The sequence below is a fragment of the Balearica regulorum genome, chromosome 1, assembly GCF_011004875.1.
Source record: "Balearica regulorum gibbericeps isolate bBalReg1 chromosome 1, bBalReg1.pri, whole genome shotgun sequence".
NCBI lineage: Eukaryota > Metazoa > Chordata > Aves > Gruiformes > Gruidae > Balearica > Balearica regulorum.
In genome coordinates, this window is record NC_046184.1 from 68,345,118 (window position 1) to 68,364,863 (window position 19,746).

General features: G+C 45.3%; 1 protein-coding gene across 3 annotated transcripts in view; it reads left to right on the top strand.

Moving 5' to 3' along the window:
* The window catches only part of ADIPOR2 (adiponectin receptor 2), a 49,536-nt gene extending 36,281 nt beyond the window's left edge, over positions 1 to 13,255 (top strand). For all 3 annotated transcript variants that reach the window (XM_075756980.1, XM_075756961.1, XM_075756972.1), the window contains 6 exons: positions 3,315 to 3,434; positions 5,251 to 5,422; positions 6,098 to 6,284; positions 7,360 to 7,547; positions 8,781 to 8,974; positions 10,501 to 13,255. In XM_075756980.1, the coding sequence (XP_075613095.1) occupies positions 3,315 to 3,434; positions 5,251 to 5,422; positions 6,098 to 6,284; positions 7,360 to 7,547; positions 8,781 to 8,974; positions 10,501 to 10,632 (993 nt within the window). In that variant the 3' untranslated portion in view covers positions 10,633 to 13,255. The remainder of the gene's footprint in view (positions 1 to 3,314; positions 3,435 to 5,250; positions 5,423 to 6,097; positions 6,285 to 7,359; positions 7,548 to 8,780; positions 8,975 to 10,500) is intronic.
* Positions 13,256 to 19,746: the final 6,491 nt, after the last annotated feature.

The window sequence follows — 19,746 nt, forward strand, 5'->3', positions numbered from 1 at the left end:
TATACTGCATTAAAAGTGGGAGTATCAGAGTTTTGTTCTGCGTTGTCATTTCTTGCGTGGTCTTAGGCAAGTGAGATTATTTGCCTAATCTGTTCCCCATTTTAAAATGTGATTCTGTAGGCAGAAGTTAGAAATAGTTGAAAAACAGGTCCTAAAGCATATGCTTGCTTATGTTGTTATGTTCTAGAAGTATTCTTGAATTTCTGGTATGAACAGCCAAAGACTAGAGAATATAGGAATCCGAAGAGATGAAAGAACTTGATGGGGTGGAGATTTTACAACAATATGTCTTCTGAACAGAAAAGTAGCATTTTTTTCCTTCAGTCGGTGTCTGAAGAATTGAAGATCAATAGACTCCTCCAAGTTTCCAAACGAAAAACTAGCATTGGTGTTGCGCCCCAACTATAGCTTTCCAGCTTCCAAGAAGCCCAGTTTACTGTTCTTTCTAATGGGATGTTACAGGAAGGAGTCGAGAGAGGATGGTTTGTCCAGAATGGACCTAATTTTGCCTCCTTAGCAAGAAAAGGACTAAGAAGCTGAGCTTTAGTTTTTTTCCTTGCATGCTAATTTTGCAGTTTAATGGCAGGAAGGAGATAGTAAAATTAATTCCATTTTCTGGCAGTAATCTGGACTGTATATATGATATGAATTTTTTTTATCGCTGAAAGAAGCTCAGTAATGATTTGTGTGTAGGCACATTGCCAAAATGCAAAGATTTTGGACTAGTTCGTAAATAGCTGTGCTCTTTGAGCTTTAGAGTCTGCTCAAATTTAAACCTTCCCAGCATTCTAGAAATGGGAAGTATGTGGAGAGGGGGAAATGAATGTTTTTGGCTTTGAGTCACTAGGCAGACTGCAATGAATACAGGCTTTGATTCTGTCAGGGACCTTTTTTCCTTCAGTCCACCCAGTTTGGTAAATTGAGGATTACTAACTTGTTCACCCCATTCCAGCTGGTCATTGTGTGGTGCTGGGGGAGGGAATTCTATGGTAGCTAAAAGGCATAGCAGTGCTTCTTGTATCAAGTATGTTGGAACTTAAATACCAGCCTTGCTTTTCTGTAAGGTGTGTTCTTGGAAACTGAAGATTTCTTTGATTTGTGAGATTGTGCAGACTATCATGAACATCTTATCCAGATCCCCATGGCAAGGGAATTGGACTTGATGACCTTTAAAGGTCCCTTCCAACCCAAACCATTCTATCTTTCTATGACCTTGAGTTAATTATTTATGATATTGAAAACTGAGAATCGTAACCAGAGAGATCAATTAGTAGGAAAAGCCAGTAAAATTGGCAGTGTGGGAAATAATGTCAGTGAATGTTGAGTCAGAATGAAATAAAATTTATTTTTTATTAACACACTTTCTGGTCCAACAGGATATGTGCCTATTTTAGAAGGATATTAAACCTATTTACATCTCAATGTTCCCTGATGCTTTTCTCAATAGAATTAATGGGATAATGTAGTCAGTGAGAATGTATTTAATACTGTCTTATACTGCTGTAGGATCTGCCTAGAGCTGATCAATATTTATATCAATCATCTCTATAAAATATGAAATCATTGCCCAGACTTGCTCAGAGGGTGTTGACTGGAACGATAAATGAAGGCGAGTAGACTGTATGAGGGATTATGTACAAATATTAATTTAGTAAAGCGAGTTGTCCTAGAGTGGACAAATGTGAGGTCATACATAAAATGTGAAAGATGTATGCTAGGTAATACATAGCAGAGATCTGCGTTCTGGATGAGCAAAATCGGGTCAGGAATTATGTGGTGGGGGGACCTCTTCAAAAGATGAAGTTTCAGTGGCTACTGTAAGCCTCAGGTACAAAAGTAAGTATTAACATGTCATTTCTCTCTCAAAAACCCCTCCAAAATATTGAAGAATCTAGATAGCTTGCTGTAGGTTGGAACAAGGCTCCTTTTTATTTTTTAAAAAATGAAAGTTTTAAGTAGCTTGTTGATGAAAATAGTTAATAAGGCTTTACTCTAAGGAGAAGAGCTGTAATGTGGGACAAATGCACAGCCAGATCTGATCTGTGACTTAAAGTTCAGGATGTGAACCTGAACATCACTGATGATAATTCATAGATAAAGTATGTGAGGTTATGTACTAAATTCTCAGTCACTTTGGATGGCATTATTGGTAAGTAATCTTCATTTTTAAAGTTGTTAACCTTGATATGGGAATAAGAGGGAGAAAGTGTTGTGGCTTGTAATATGGAGGACACCACTAGTCCTCATACAGACTGCGGAGCTTTCTTGGCTCGGTCATGAAGCACGTGGCAGCTTTCTGCGTCAAACCTGAAGGGTACAAAAGGCTCATTCTCTCTTTTCTAGCGTTCTCAAACTTGTTTACCTTGGAAGCTGAAGTGTTGAATGGAGTCCCGGATGGGCCATGAGCATTGTAGTAAGCAAACAGGAATTTTTGTGCCCCCCCCCCCAGCTTTTTTCCTAAATGGAAAACTAGAGTGTATCATTATATGTAGTCAATGTGATAAGTCAACATAGGGTAGAAAACTACCAAACCTTGTTCCTGTAAAGTTATTAGTGATGTGTATCAGCTGAATATCCAGGCTCAGTGGTACTTTTTGGGTTTGTTTTCATAATTCTCTTGGTAAACCTTGGTGATATGGATGTTTTCTCTTTATTTGAATTTTACTTAAAACACTGATGGCTGTTACTGCTTTTTTTCGATAACTTGCCTTTGTCTAACTGGCAAAAGTTTCATATTAGTTTCTGAAATACCTTGAAAGTCAAACAAATGAGTAAATGTCCATTACTGCATAACAAGCTGAACAGAAGTGTCAGTTAAACAGAATAGATCTTCAGATTTGAACTACAAATGGAGGTAAAGCATTTATAACAAAGTAAATGGTTTATTCTTCCTGGCTTGCCTTTTTATTAACCTAAACTACTAGATATGTTATAGAGGCATTAAGACAGTCCTAGTGACTTTGAAACATAAAATAGGAAGTAATCCTTCCCTAGAGGTGAGTAGGTGCAAGCCTCAGACTCCATACCTGGACTTTAATGATGCGTAACTTACAGAAGAACACACTTTTCTTCCAAACCTGGTGAAAACACATGCAAAATGGATTAGACATGTGAGTTGTTCTCAGATACCTAAGAACATAATAATTTTTTTGATGGTTCTTTTGAATTCCTTCCTCAGTGCCATACAAGGAAAGAAGACTTTTTTTTATTTGCCAAGGCCTCAAAGCATAGTTTTATATGGAAAACAATGTCACCTTTCTCTGTGCATCTTTTTACAAAGTATTTTCTCTGTTTTTTTCTTTTTTTCCCCCCAGTGTTCTGAGGAGTATAAACACGATGATGAGTCACCTCAAGAAGAAGAAGGGTTTATGGGCATGTCACCTCTTCTACAAGCCCACCATGCTATGGAGAGAATGGAAGAATTTGTGTGTAAGGTAAGGGCATGTGGAAACTGCTGGAGTAGCTTTCTTTTTTAAGAAGCTCCAGTTGGCAACAGACTATACCTGCACCAACTGTGCCACTAATGTGAGGGAGAGCAGGTACACGCCATCCCTGAATGGGCATCTCTTGTTACAACTAGTAACTCTACAGCTTCTTAGGACCTCGATCTGTCATAAATGAATAAACTGTAAAGCATGGAACAGTAGGGATTACAGATAAGACTCTAAAGCTGATCATGCAACTAAAGAGTCCCCCTTGAGAAACACCTGTGAGTACAAAGCAGAATAAAAGCCTTCTGGTTCAAGGCACTTTCATTTACAAAGTCATTTTTTTTCCAGGTTTCTTCAGACTTGCAAATATTTTGCTTTTTCAGCACCATTTGCATCCATTGCAGAATAAGCTTTGTCCCTTACTTGAAAACAAAACAAGTCTGTATTAAAACTGTATCTAAGTAAATCCATTGTAAATTTTGTAATTACTGACCTTGGCTCAATTTTTACTACTTTTTAGAGCCGTGGGGCTGTATCAGTCTCTGGCCCTCCTTTCTTGGTGAAAGGAGTGCTGCCCCTTTATACACTTGTTGCTGGTTTAATGAACTTGTCTTTATTTTTACAGAGGGACTTGATGGTCTTTTGTGTGGGGTTGTTTTGTTGTTTGGGTTTTCTTACTAGGCATCTTTTCCCCTTTTTAGATGTTCTGTAGGGTGGATTGTATAAAATGAATTCCCTCCTGCTGCTCCTACCTCAATTCAAATTTTTGGTTCTTGAAGTAAATGAGTTATTTTCTTGTTTAATTGGGTTTGTTATTCTGATTAGTTTTGTTTTGCTTCCATGAAGGAGTGTGGAGAATTGATTTAAAAACTCTGGGCTCTTGTTGTTAAAACTGAAATAAAAATGTAGCTTTTTAAACTTAGTGTTTCAGGATTCTTCAGGCTTGCTCCTGTATTACTAGCCAGACGACAAATACAAGGAACACTGCAGAAATAACCCCGGTACATAAAGCAGTTCCCTGATACCCCTCTGCTTGGCAGTGCTGCTTCTGAAGCCAAACTGAAGACTACATATATCTTATGTTACTGAAGCAGCGCTAAGAACACCTGTGCACACTTCATGTCGAAACAGCTGCAAGAATAGATGTGTGCACATATGCTCTCTCTCCCTTTAAAGAAGAAATCTGATGGAATCAAGAGTCATGAATTTGTTGCCTTAACTGATTTGTCACCGTTTGTTTTGGGAGTGTGGGAGCATTTTTTTTCCAACCTGGATAAGAGATTGGACACTTCTCACTGGATTCTTGCCACTTCATGCTTTCTGGCCCATATTAGTGCTGATGGGTAGCTTTTTTGCTAGACTGCCCCAAATGCTAGCAGATATATATACTCAGATTAGCTTGTGGTTGGAAAAACAGGCTTTTACTTATTTATTTCTGGGAGAGAACTAGGTGTAGGCTTCTTCAATTAAATGGATAGGATGATCTGTGAAAATAACAGAACATGGAAATGAATTAAATGCTTTCCCTTCATTAGCAGTAAAAAAGCTCAATAGCTGTCTTGTTCAGTGAAATGCTAAGTATTCCTTTCTCTGGTGGTGCAGCTCAACTTCATAATGATGCTGTTTGCAGTAGGGAACAGTGACTTCAGCATTATATTTCAAGTGTAAAGCCTTTTCCCCAGAGATATCTATCTCATCAACCCTTTTCTGTTTACTGTACTCGTAGATGAACACTTCTGCTAATACAGATGTTCTGACTTTTGCCATACATCAGTGGAACTCAATTCCCTGCGTTTATCCAAAATCTTCTAACTTCTAGGTATGGGAGGGCCGATGGAGAGTCATTCCCCATGATGTTCTGCCTGACTGGCTAAAGGACAATGACTACCTGTTGCATGGACACAGACCACCCATGCCTTCCTTCCGGGCTTGTTTTAAGAGTATCTTCAGAATACATACAGAGACTGGTAACATCTGGACACATCTTCTAGGTATGTTCAGCTTGCTCTAATGCTAATTGGCTTCATTGCTGTCTTTGAGAGCAAGAATAGAAAGGTGTGTGGGGTGGTCAGCATTATCATTCCACTAGTAACCTGTTAAATTAACAGGTTGGTATTCCTCTCCTAATTTTATCCCACCAAGGTTCGATGGAACTTCCTTAATTATGGCATTCAATTCAAATGAATGAATTAAAAATTTCCTGATTGTTGATAAATTACTGGTAGATATTTTTTTTCCCCAAGTGTGTAGGTGTTGAGATGGCATTTCTTGCCACAGAACACACTTAAATTGCAGCTCATATGAGTGGTTTTCAACTTGCAAGGAGCCTTGAAAGGAAAAGGTTTCTTTGAGCTGTGTCCCTCTCTTTTTTACGTTTTGAAACAGATTTTTTTTTAATTGTTCTAGAATGTCCAACTAGTTGTCAGGCATCTTGCAAAACAAATAAAAATACAAAGTACATGCAAGTCTGTGTTGCATCAGTCTGAGACAAAAATGTGGTTGGAATGCACATCTGAAGCAGGGCAGTACTTAGTATTCTGCATGTGCGCTGCTGGTTGTCATGCAGCTCCTATGTTTAGTGCTCCTGTATGTTACAGTCATGCTTTTAGAAAGAAAAGCTTTCGCTATGCATGAACTTAACACCTTTCTGCCTTACTGTTTTTCAGGTTGCGTGTTCTTCCTTTGTCTGGGAATCTTCTACATGTTCCGGCCAAACATGTCCTTTGTAGCACCTGTGCAGGAGAAAGTGGTTGTTGGATTGTTCTTCTTGGGAGCCATACTCTGCCTCTCCTTCTCATGGCTCTTCCACACAGTTTATTGTCACTCAGAAGGTGTTTCCCGGCTCTTCTCCAAGTAAGTGCCTAGAGGACGGAGTAGGTGAAATAGGAAACGGGTAGGAAAACAAGATTGGGATTTATGTCTGGATCCCCAGCGCAGGAGTTCATTGCATGACTGGATATACTTTGGAACAGAATTGGGGAGAGATTCAGTGCAGCTTCTTCTAATTATTGTTTGTTTCAGCGTGAGTTTTTGTGGTTGTTTTAGTCTTAAAACTCCTTCATCTTCTGCTGTTTGGCAGGCGTCTGCATGTATCTTGCTGCTGTAAGTAATATACCTAAAGCTTAATTGCAGGACTTTGAATTTTTAATGCAACTGTCACTTCTTGTCATTTCAACTATTCTGAGTAACTTTGAATCTTAAACTTCTGTAAGACAGCTCCACAAGCTGTATCAAGATTTCTTGGTCTTTTGGTTTTACTATGCATTCTTTTTTCGCTGTCTGCTACGTATCTTGTCTTTCCTAAGGTTACTCAACCTAGGATTGTGTAATCTGCAAGACCACCTCTAAAGTAACCCAGCAATTAAAATCCCCTTCTGAAAAATTAACTCCAACTTCTGTAGGAGCATTTTGACAGGGTGTGGTAAAAAGCAATGGCTGTAGGAATTCCTTTTCTTTACTGGTGTATAGAAAACCAGCATGATTGAAAAATTGCAACATTATTCCCCAGCGGTCACTTAAACTGATGCCTAACTAACTCGTGCTTGTCAGATACTAAAGTGTTTGTGTTGGCTGTGCTCTCACAACAAACTGTGTGCCCTTTTTTGTGTTCAGAGGACTCTTGTGCTGCTTTTTTTCTCATCTGAAGCTTAAATCTGAGTTTCCTTCAAAAAGCTTTGGTCTAAAGGCTGCTGTATGTATTGCTGATGACTGGCCAAAAATGGCTTTACTAGCTTACTAGTCTATCCAGGTAATCTATTACTGTAGGATGGCGTTGGTGGAAGAGCTGCCATCAGGAAGTAAGCTGCAATAGTGAGAATAACTTCATTTTGCAGTGAGAAGTAGACGGTCTGCTAAAGAAGAGAGCATTGGTGTGAGGACTTCCCAAGGTTCGCATTTCTTATCAAACTGATTTTTTGTTTCCTTCTAGGCTGGATTATTCTGGCATTGCACTTCTTATAATGGGCAGCTTTGTACCATGGCTGTACTACTCCTTCTATTGCAACCCTCAGCCTTGCTTCATCTACTTGATTGTGATTTGTGTCCTGGGCATCGCAGCCATAATTGTCTCACAATGGGACATGTTTGCAACCCCTGAATACCGGGGAGTAAGGGCAGGTAAGACGTGAAGTTAACTGTTTAGCTTCTTGACTGCCTTTCCTCCTTTGTACTTGCCACTTGGAAAAACCATCTTGGGAAGACTTGAGAGCTTAATCTTATAGAGAGCTAATATTCTTGGATTGGGAGCTTGGTGGGTTTTCTTTCAGTATTTGTTACAGCCGACTGGATGCACAGATAAGGGCTGGTGCAAGTCCTGGAAGTGCATTCCTGAAATGGACAGTAACACATGCAGTAGGAAAGGTAGTGCAAAGTGCTTCTAGCTATATCTAGCAACTTTGCTCTCTCAAAAAGGACTGATTGCTTGGTGTGTGTACATGTACTTCTGTTTGTCTTGGTTTTGTAATACTGGGCTCAGACACTAGCAAATCATTGAATGAGATCAAATTAATCTGGATGATTTGCCTAGATAAAATACGTATTTAAGACAAAGAGCCTAGTTTTTCTCTTCACATCATCAAAACAAAACCAGATTTGGTTTTACATTCTCAGGTAGGAAGAAAGCAAGCTTTAGAGGGCAGCTATGGGATGTGCACACAGCTGGGTTGAATAGTAATGTTTCTTGTTACTTAACCTGTACACACTGTCTACAGTAAATCTAGATTTCCTGGACAAGCTATGGGTGTACCTTCAGAGAATTCAGTCTTCCAAACTTAAAATCTGTGGATGGGACGTGATTATTCCCCCCACGCATACTTTTTTTTTAAACAAGATTCCTGTACTTGCTGCTAAATTCTAAATGAATAAACCATGTTCTCGTATATGGCAGATCAGATGAGCCACAGATGCTATTTTTCTGTTTCCTAGGACTACTTGTGCAGTATGTGACAAAAAATCTCTTTGTTGTCTCTCCTTGTTGTCTTGCTCTTGAGAGATCGTGGTAAAGTGAGACATAGTTCATGTAGTCTCAGTGCCCTCTACAGTCCAAGATGTGTAACTGGCTTAATGTACATTAAAGCTGGCAGATGCAATCAGTAAATGCAAAATTTCAGTATCTGCTGGAACATACAACTAAGTAGCTTCTGGCGTATGAAGGAAGTCTGTCCATCCTTTAAAGGAAGTCTGTCCTTTCCAATAAAGCTCTTCTGGGGACCTCCAGCTTCAAGAGTTGTCACCTTTCTGCTGCTTTGGCCGATACTGAGTTTTCCTTCCATACTTTTTTGTGTTTTCATTGTTTCCTTTTACCGCCACTGTGTTCAAACCTGACTCTCCCACATTTTCTTTACCTCCCAGGAGTATTTCTAGGTCTGGGTCTTAGTGGGGTTATTCCCACCCTGCACTTTGTCATCTCTGAGGGGCTCCTGAAAGCAGCCACAATGGGGCAGATAGGCTGGCTGGCACTCATGGCATGCCTGTACATCACTGGTGCTGCACTATATGCTGCCCGCATCCCGGAGAGATTCTTCCCTGGCAAGTGTGACATCTGGGTGAGTCTACAGAATGACTGGATGAGGAGACCAACGTGAAAGCTGGTTCCCCTTGAGGCTGGAGGATGTTTTGTCAGTGCTTTCTTATTGCCAGTATCAAACTGCTGCACCGGAAGCATAGGTCTTAAGGAGCCAAACAACTGTGGGCTCTCTGAGCCTGGCTTACCTGGTGCCTCTCTCGCTGAGTTATCACAAACTGTCTGCTCTGAGGTAACTGCTGGTGTGCAAATTCACCCCAGCACGTGTACTACGTAGCTTTTAACAGTTGGGTAAGCAACTTTGTGAACCTTTTTGTGTGTATGTGTGTTGAGGATCTGCAAACACACATCTTTACTTCTGTGCAGAATAGTGCACAGAAGGTTATTTCTCTGATGTTCAGTGTGTTCTCTGGGATCTTCACCATGTCTGGCTCCATCTTGCACAGCCAGTGAAAACACTGGATAGAGATGGTAGGCTTTGGAGGGATCTCTGGCCCAGAAGAAGGGAAAGTAGGGTGAGCAAGTGGGTGGGTGGTAGAAACTTGGGATGAGGGAAAGGATCACAAAGACTGTGGAGGGGAAGTATGTGGGGAAGATGTAAAGAAAGAAATCGAGTGGAGCAAGAGTAGAGGTGAGAGGGAGGCGGACCTTTGGAAGGCAACTGTACTTCCACTAGGATAGTTTAAGGCTCCTGAAGATGACTGGAAGTGAGAATGAGGCCTGGGTCGTTTGAGTCGCCTTGCACAGCACTGGTTTGCTAGGTTTGTTTAAATGGCCAAACAAAGCCTTGTTATGATAATGAGCTAGGCTCCAAAAGTACTGCTGTACCACCAACTCTTTTCCAAGCTTCCTGTGGAGCCTGCAAATACACATTCATAGAAATTTTTCAAGAGCGTTGTTCATATTGGTATGGCTTCCCTCAGACAAGGGCATGTTTTGTCATGTAGCTCCCTCATGGTTTCCATTCTGATGTACTATAATCAATAGTGTCCAGGGCGTTCATTCAGAACATCTGGTTATTTCTAGGTTTTAATATAATACCTTTTTTCCTGTTCTGTTTCTCTGTGACAGAGAAATAAAATAACAATGTTCTGAAAGTCCACTTGGTAAAACTTATGCCTGTGACCAGAGCAGAGTTTATACCTGTTAGCTGTGTGAGAGCACCCTTTTTATCAATAAACCACCAGTGTGTGTTATGGACGAACTAATTTTAAGTGTCCTGTTTAAATCTTTTGCCCAAAGCTTTGAAATTATCCTTGTCCTTTCACAAAGATGTGCTGTAGCATTTACGTAGCATATTTGTTGATGGGCCAGCTGGTTAAGATGACTGAAGGAAGGGGTTGGGGGGTATGTGTGGATAATTTGATTATTTTCCTAGTGATAGGAGTGGGATGGGCTTTTAATATACAACTTAACTTTGCAGCTTGTGGTTTGAGGTGCTGCTACGTGTTACTGTGTACTTCAGCTGAATGTGTGGCTTTTTTGGAGACAGGGTATCGCTAGAACCCAAAGTACCCTGGCTAAACAGAAGTGTTTTCTTTTCCGCAGTTCCACTCCCATCAGCTGTTTCACGTCTTTGTAGTGGCTGGTGCTTTTGTGCACTTCCACGGGGTTTCAAACCTCCAGGAGTTCCGTTTCACGGTTGGAGGAGGCTGCACAGAGGAAGATGGGATGCAGTAAAACCAGCCTTCAGCCCAAGATCATAACCAAAACAGTACCGCAAGTGCGGTTGAAGCATACAGGCTAGCGAAATGAATACCTAAGAAGAATCCAAGTTTCAGCTGATGGGGCATGGAGCTTCATGGGGATTCTGACTAACCAAGATAAATTCTATACCTCAAGCAATGGAATGAATCAATTTGAAGACCAGGAAATTCTGAAACCCTAATTTATTCTTGGGATCTACAGATTGAGCTACAGAGGACCCTTTCCAAATCGGCTTCTGTTCAATGCCATATTTATTTGTAGAATTGGGGAGGGATAGCTTAGCAGTTTCCTTTTTTTTTTTTTAAGAAAAAAAAAATCAAGGTTAAATTTATATCCTCTTGGAGGGTTTGGGAGTTGATTTTAGATGCTCTTTTGGGAGAAAAACAAATTGTAAATAAGATTTCTAACTTTCTGTTTAAATAAAATTTATATAAATGTTTTAAACAATGGGTGGGGGGAAAAGGGTTTTTGTAAAGAATGCAACATGCAAGTACCACACACTGTTTCAATTTTGCACAAAATGAATGATTGCAGGAGGACCAGGTAAAATTCCCAGGAGTGAAGTACGTTGGCCCTGCAGATTTTCCTGGTGGCCAGCATGCCCTGGGCAATGTGGGGTCCTGGCCAGCACTTGGAGTAGATTCAGTACATGTACACAAGGGTTGTGAAGGCTGGATTAATCACGTTGTCATCCAGGTCACAGTGTTAGCAAGTTCATTTACTTGAGTAACTCGAAAGAGACATCTGCGCCTGCCTAGGCGTGTGGGACGGCTGCCTTCCAAGCTTGTGTGGCCTGTATAGTTTTGGGTAGTGTGTCTTACAGTTGGTTGTTTTGGGTCTCATCCTATGAATTGAAGCATGATGGGATAACTGCACATGAAGTGGCAAATGGTCCAACTCCATCAGTGCCTGCCTATACCCAAAGGCCCCCATTAAGTAGATGGTTGCCATTTGCAGGCCTGCTCTGTTTGGTCTGAAGAAATGATGGTAACGCACTTGTCAAAAGATAGTTGAGCATGTGAGGGGAGACAGAGGTGGGGTTAAGATGGACTGGAAAGAGGAAGCTGTATGCTCCAGGACTTGGGAGTTAACAGTTACTGCAGACCTCAAGCACATTACCTTCTCATGTGTCAGGCTCCATATGCCAAGGGAGTTTGCAGGTTTTTCTTTTTAAGAGGAAAAATCCACAATCAGCCCAATGCAGTTCCATTTTTTCTTTTTTTTTTTTTTTTTCCTTAGGTCTGCTTCCCATCTGTGCTTTAGCAATGGGACTGCTGGTATTTCTTAAACCTAAGAGTTCAGCTGGATTGCTGTGGAGCAGACGCACCTCCTATATAAGGGGAGGCATATACCCTTCTCTTGTGTAATTGATGTAGCTTGATCGTTGGAGCCCAGTCAGAAGCCAGACTGAAGGAGAATCTTTGGAGTCGTTAGATGAAACTTGAACGTTTTGTTTGTTATGGCACAGGTATTGCTTGGAGTGTTTAGTTGGAAATTCAGAGCAATTACCTTTCTCACAGATGAGTTAAACAGCTCATAAAATGCTGTGTTTCACAAGGAAGGAAGGTGAAGGGTGGCTTTTTGTTGTGTGGTTTTTTGGTTTTTTTTTGTTTGAGACTCCTGCAAGTTTGAATTTTCATCCTTCAAGGGAAAAACGTGGATTACAAAGATTTTCCCATACCGTGGATATCACGGAGTGTGTTTTGGGGAGTTACTTTGCCTGATGGAGTCAAGTAGAAGCAGAATGCCTTCCTAAAGTTGACTGGATATTAAGGCTTCACCCCTCGAATGGAGTCTTTGTAAAGCCTCTGAGAGCAAGGTGAGGTGCTGCAGCAGGGTCTGCAAGCTTAGGGGGATGTGTTCTCAGTAGGATCACTACGCTGGATGCCTGTAGGGCCAGAAGTAGTTTATCACAGGTCTGTGTGGTACTAAAATGAAGTAAAGAGCAGTATTAACTTGGATATAAGGGTTAATAGCACTGGCATCCTGGTCAAAGATGTAGAGTTGCCTGGCAGGAATTATACCGGTGTCTGAGAAAAGTGTGGTACATATCAGAATCCGAGTTGTCTGTGAGGCGCTTTGGGATACCTCTGTAACAGTACCAGCAGGAGTGGCAGTCTCCATCCTGGATCATCCCACGTTCACTCCTTGAAGGGTGATTGTAACCTGGTCCTACACAGCACAGAACTATTACAAAAACACAGTACTCCACCTGCTGTTCTTAACGCAGTCAGTCTCTCTGTTCAAGAAGTTTGTGTGTTCCAATAAAAACAACCTAGCTGTGCACTTTTCTGTAGCTCTTGCTGAGAACTCTTCCCAGGTTGGCACCTGAATGCCTTACTCTCAGCAGTCAGAGGCTTGCTTGCTCTGTGTGCAGGTTATTGCCATAGAATAGTTAGGACCTACAGCTTCTTTCCTTCCCCATTAAATAGTGGCCTTGTTCAGTATATTTCTTTTTAAAAATTGCTTACTGCTGGAAGCAATGAAGCACATTCTGGGGTTTTGATGGTTGGGGACTCTGGTGATGGTTCCATATAAGATGGGATCTTATTACTTGCTGTATTCTTAACTTCTGCTAATAAAAGAACCAAATCGATTGTTGTCTAGTTTGGGTCTTTCTGTGCTGCATGTGAAGCTTGAAAGAGTCACTCTTGCTTTCTTCCTTCCCAGTGCTTGCAGGCAATGCTTTGTAGGTAAAAGACTTCTGCTGGCACAGAAACCAAACTGATCCCTAAATGCTTGTTTACGTATGGTTGAACCAATGCTTGCTGTATGCCTCCTTGAGCAAAAGCCAGTGGGTAGGTGAGTTTGCGCGACTGAAACATTAGTTCTGTTACATGGTGTCGTCTTGATGGCTATAATTCACATCAAGTATGTGCCTGGTCTTGCTGTAAGATTTCAATACTTGTCTAGCGCATATACACATCACAGCAGACAAAGGTGTCTGTGGACCATGCTGCCTCTTAATTACAGTGCTAATCTCGAGGGAAATTTGTTTTTCCAAAGTCTAGACTTTGATTTGATGCCCAACGGAGTCGCTGGTTGTAGTACGGAGCAGATAGTGTGTGGAGGAAGGAGGTGGTGGTAGGTGTGTCTGGTGCCACTGCTTCATGAAGCTGCTTGTGATAAGAATTCCCCTGACATACAGTTATTCTGAATTTGCAGAGAATGAACAACCTGGGACAATGCATATCCTGTCCCATGTCTGCTTGGTTTTGACCTCTACCGTATTTTTAAAGTAACTTGATGACAAAGTGAGATTGGTGTTAATGCAAAGTTTCATCTTTATTTTGGAAAGTGTAGATGAACCTGTGCTGTAGAGCAAGGGTATAAAGCTACAGGGTGGTCTTGGGGCTGGCTAGCCTTTGTCAGGTCTCTCTGTCCATCCCCAAGTCTCCATCCAAACCTAGGCTAGCTATAAATTCAAAGGTTATCTATTTTTGTACATTCAGAGACACTGTTTTTCAGTGGCTCAGTTTTCCAGGTGGTCTTGCAGATTTTAGAGCAGACTGTGTGTGTACTGTCCCCTTCCTGGCTCCAAGGTTTAAAAGGGCTTTCTCCTGCCAGTGCAGGCTGGGTGCCAGGGGTAACAGGCAGACAAGGGAAGGCAACAAGCTTTGACAAGGAGTCAAACTGGGTGGAGCGTGGTGGAAGGAACAGAAATGGAGATTTATAGACAGTACTGAAAACCCAAAGGTGAAGCACTGGGGGTGAGAGCTTGCAAACAGAAAAATTGGGCAGGCGGGACTGAGGGTGCAAAGAACAAGAGCTGGGGGGGGAAAGAGGTTGGGTGCTGGAGACCTTGTAGGTAAATTTTTAGGTGAGTTGAGATTGAGAAGAGACATTCAGGAGGCCTGGACTCAAATTCCTGGTGTAGAGGAAATGCCTCCCAGCCTGTACCCATGTAAGGGATTGATGGTCTCCTGGTATGCAGGCTTGGGGGCTGGCAGGGGTGGGAAGGAGTGGGGTTTGGCTGAGGAGGGAGTGGGGCTGGTGCTGACCAGAACAGCCCTGTGCCTGCAGTGGAGCCTTCTGCTCCTTCATCGCTGTCCCTCGGCTGTCAGCAAACACCTGTGAACTGCCTGGGCAAGATTTGCCTAATCCTCCTCTTGTGTTGGCTCACACTGAGTCTGGGCACCTACAGCTGTGCTGTTTATCAGTTACTTGAGTCAAGATACATGTTTTGCAGTGACTTGAAAGAGAGCCAGCTCCAGTAAATGACCTGTGACAGCTTGAGGTCTCCGGATGGAATTTTTTATTGATTTTTTTTTTAAATGCAGAGCAAATTCAAGGAGCATGGAGAACATCGGCATCAGATTACACACAAATTACACTAAAAGAAGCTGCCACATTTGAATATGAATTGGGTTTATTCGGTTTTCAGAAAGCAGAATGATACTTCAAAGTTGTCTAGCAGGCTAAAATTGTGCGTCCTACCTCTTCTGCATGTAGCTGTGGCCATGCTTTGCCCTCTCCTAAGAATCACTTGCTTCATTCATTGCAAAGGCTGAACTTACCCTGAGTGTGGATTAAAGTGCTGCAATAAGGGTGAATGTCTAAAGCCATTGCATAACTTTTTAAGGAGCTGGAAATAAATGAAGCATATGATTAGAATGGAGGAGCTGAAGTTGGTTTAGTTGAAGCTATTAGAGGCTTCCCTGCAAAACTGAGGTTTTTTTCCCCTCCTGCCTCCTGCGTGGCATCAAGCAATTTGTTTGAACCACACTCTCCTGCTGGTCAGTGCATCTGTATCTGACATGCCCAAGCTGAAATTCTCCAGGCTGGTTTCCAGGAACACTGAGCACTGATGTGCTCTGAATGAAGTTCCCTAAAAAGATCAGCTCCTTGGAGAGGCTATATGTTAATTCCTAGGTCTGTATTGCTCTTTACGAAGAAGGAATACTGGCCTTGAGCTCATGGCAACATTGAGTGTGTCACACCTGATCAGCTATTTTAACAAAGAGCACTGTAGGAAAAGTGCCTGAGAAAACTCTCTGCCCAGCATCACCTGGGCAGCACTGCAGTTCAGCTGCTGCGAGAGGACCGCGGTGTCGCTGGTCCCTTGTTCACCATCGTGTTCACTGTCAGGTCATTGTGTTCATCATTGCACTCGTGAGCCTGGCACTGCTGCCTGTGCGCAAGGGGGTGGTTTGCTGGCTCAGTCTTATTTCCAGGAGCTTCACCTTTGCTCTTCTCTCCTCTAATAAAATTCATGGTTGGCCAATACAGCTAGTACTGTTTCTGAGCTGGGAGATGTTTGCACTGGAGATTCACGATGGTCTCGCTTATTAGCGGCTTCATCTCTGTAGTGGTGCAACTGGGCACTGAGGCTCAAATGCACAGTTGGCATAAAAACTGAACTGGTCTAGCTTTAAATGAGATGGGAAAATCAGGGGCCTGGCTGGGTTCCAGAGCAGCGATGTGTTTCCCTAACAGAGGCAAATGACACCCAAACTGGCCCCAGTAGCTATCTCTTGTTTTCATCTCTAACCGCACCGAACCTGCGCGTACGGTGTGAGGTTTGCCTTAGCGCTGCCTGGAGCTGAGCTCCCCTAAACTGAAGAAGTTTTCCTCTGCAGCCGACGCCGGGCTGTGGGGCCGGCCGGCAGCCAGAGCTGCTCGCTGTGCCAGAGGCAGGCTGGGGGCAGCTCCCCCCCGGCTCGCAGCAGGAGCAGCCAGGGCTGTGCCATGGGGCGGCAGCTGCTGCTGGGAAGGAGAAATGGGAAGCTGTCCCTCTCAGAAGGTGGCAGCTGCTCCTGCCACCTCCCTGCCTGCTTCTGGCTGTGGCAGCTAGCCCTGGGCTCTGCCCTGGCTCTGGCCCAGCTCCCCAGTCCTGCTGCCCGCAGGGGTGCCCAGGCTGGGTTTGCTGTCTTTGCCAGCGAGCCTCCTGCCAGATTTGAAAGCGATGCTGCATCCCTCGGAGCAGGGCAGGAGCAGGGTCACAGCAGGCTCCAGCCCTTGCTGCCTGGGGGGCGGGCTACTGCTGCCTGAAATTTAGACAAGCAAGCGCAGCTTGGGTTTTTGGGTAGTATGTAACCTATGGCATCGGTGCGCTTGCTCTCCCCAGCGTGGGGGCTGTCTTGGCAGCTCCCTCTCCCATTCCCTGCTGCCCGCAAGAGGCCAGCCCCCGGCATGATGGCCGAGGGACGGCAGGGCCTCCAGGAAGGCTGGTGGCCTCCTGCCACCGTCCCCGCAGCCTTTCTTCCAGGAGGGCCTGTGTGCATCCCTGTGCAATGCACACGCTGCTCCTCATAATGCCGGTGGGAAGGATGGCAATGATTGCCCGGCCCCAGAGGAGCCAAATGGGCAGGGGCTCAGTGCACAGCTCTCTCCCACCACCAGTGGTCTGCTTGGGGAAAGGCCGGGTGCCGGGGCTCCCAAAACACGAGGCAGCAACAGGAAGCAAAGCAGGAAGAACTGATGAAATTTTCTACTTGGCCCACAAGGTATTTACTGAAGAAACATGCTCAGTGGCATTCAAGTGGGGCTATTTATTACAGTTTGCGTCATGCACTGATGATGAGCTGCATTGCTGCGGCTGATGTCATGGAAGGTAATGACAGCGGTGCTCACTGGCTAAGTGACTGAAGGTGTGAAGGCTCTTTTCAAGTGCAGGCAGAGGTGGCGTACGGGGCCCTGCAGCTGGGGCAGGGCAGAGGCCCCGGCGAACAGCTCGTGCTCAGGGATGGGGCAGCTCCCCAATGTCCAGGGGGGACAGGAGCAGCAACCCCCTCCAGCGAGGGTCCAGCCAGCAATGGAGTCACACAGCGCACGGGACTTTGATGTTCCTTCCCCACTTGCTTTCAAAAAATTGCTTTGTGTGAAAGAAAGTGCTGCATTTGGCTGCCCTCACCCCCCTCCCCTGCAAGCAGAGCTTGTGAGAGCACAGCATTTCTGTGCAGAAAGTACCAGTGGGCTTTGTCAGCAGAAAAAGCATCCTGCAAAATACTCTGAGGAGCTCGAGTTTGAGAGGTATGTGTAAAACCAAGCAAGACTGTGGTACAGGTCCATTGTTGTGGCAGAGGAGGGCAGCCCCTTAACCCACTTGGGGTACACGGCTCCTCACTGCAACCGCTGCCGTCTGCAGCCTGGGATGTGCCAGGCTCTTGCTAAATACCAGCCACCTCAGGCCAGCCTGCTGAAAAGCTGCTGCTTTTGTGCCTGCTCCCAATTGCAAACAGCTGCTGTAAATCCAGGGCTGATTTTCCTGCTATTTTATAGGATGAAGTCATCCCCGTCTGGTCATACTCAAAGGCGGTGTCATCTGTCTGCTGTGCCCAAGGCATGAGTCAAGGGAGGGTACGTGTCCGTGACGCTGTACGAGGTGTGTGTCCCGGCCCGCGCCCTCAGTGCCCAGCACAGCATTTGAGGGTCAGACAGGATTATCTCAGCCTGCAGCGGGGCTGTTCTGAACCCTGTAGGATTGTACCAGAGAGATTTCAGGTCCCTTCCCAGCTCCCTCTCCACCTGCCTGGGAAGAAACTGGCTGCAGGTTTAGGGCTTGTGAAGCCCCTGATTTGTGTGGCAGGCAGACGTGGCCGGGTGGGTCTGATGGACACCCCTCCCTGCAGAGCATCGCTTGTGACTTTTCTCCCATCGCATTTTGCCTTAATAGAATAAACCCAGATGCCTACAGTTTGCATGCTTACGGGGGTGGACAGGATCTTGCAGGAGCTACAGCTGTGATTTATAGTGCCACATCTGGAAGTGAGAGCTGGCTCCTCTCACAGCTGCTTCGCTGCTGGTTGGATCCTCTGGCCTCAGATCTCTGCTTTTGCTGACCTATTTTTGTCTGCTGTGCCCAGCACATGGCTGAAGAAGTTGGGAGCTGGAGCAGCTGCTCTTCCTGGGGATTTGTCTCGCTGTAGGGTCGTGAGCTGCTCTCTCTGCCGGGCAAGCAGAGCAGGCGGTGGAATTTGCTTAACCCCATGCTGGAGACCAGAAATGGGTAGGTGTGCTTGGGGTCTGCTTTGCTGGCAAAAAACAAGCCAGCCATTTGCCTTCCAAAGCTAAAAAACCATACCTGGGTGCGGCTTATCCCCCTGTGGATCAGCAGCACTGTGGGAAGAAAAGGGCTGTGTTTGCTTCCTAATAAATGGCTTAAGGCAAACCTCGTGTCCAGAAGCAGGAGTAAAACTGGGTGCTGCAGTGTGAATGTGCTGCCACCCCCAGGGAGCAACGGCATGGGCCCCCAGGAGCTGCTGTGGCCAAGCGTACCCACCAGGGTTTCGAGGGCAGCTGGGGGGGGGGGGGGCAGGGAAGGTCCCCTCTTCCTCCCTCCCTGCAGTGAGCCTGGGAGTGATTCTATAAATCTATAAATCACACTCCCAGCAGCAAGGAGTGCCCCCAGAGGGTGCCTGGCACTGCCCAAAGGTGCTGCTGGAGCTTCCCGGGGACCCTGGGGTCTCCTCCAGCCTCCCACAGAGGACCTGGATGAGGAGGGGTGTCTAGGACATCCCTATGAAGCACTGAGTGCAAGTGTGGGGGCACAGTGGGAGCAGGCAGTGCAGCCCCATGAGGGGCACAAGGAGACGCCTTCCCCCCATGCCCCTGCAGCCAGAGGCTGGGGAGCTGTGCCGAAGGAGCGGGGCACCCCCCAGCGCTGCCCCACTCAGCTGTGGGGCCATGCTTTGCCCTCACCCCCTCACAGGGACCACTCTCCTGTACAGATGCCCCAGAGCATCTCCTGACTATTAGTTGCCATCCGGTTTCACCCCCCATCCCCAGCTCAGGCCGTGCAGCGTGGCTGGGAGGGGAGCTGTTTGCTGCGGCGCACGGAGGCACCAGGGGGGCAGCTGGTGAGCTCTGGAGGAGGCAGCGTGGGCTGGTGGAGCAGGATGCGACCTGTGGGACTGGGGCAGTGCAGGCTGAGGCCGAGTGCTGGGCATCCGCTGCCTGCCCCGGCAGGGCCCAGCCAAACCTGCCAGCCGTGCCCACAGCCCAGCTCGCGCTGCCCAGCGGCTGCCTGGGGAAGCCCTGGCACGGCAGCACCGGCAGCTCTGTGCATGGCGCCTTTTGCTTTAGCCGGATGCGCCCCAGCGCTGGCTGCAAGGAGGGAGATGTCCATCCTCCTGCTGCTCACTGCAG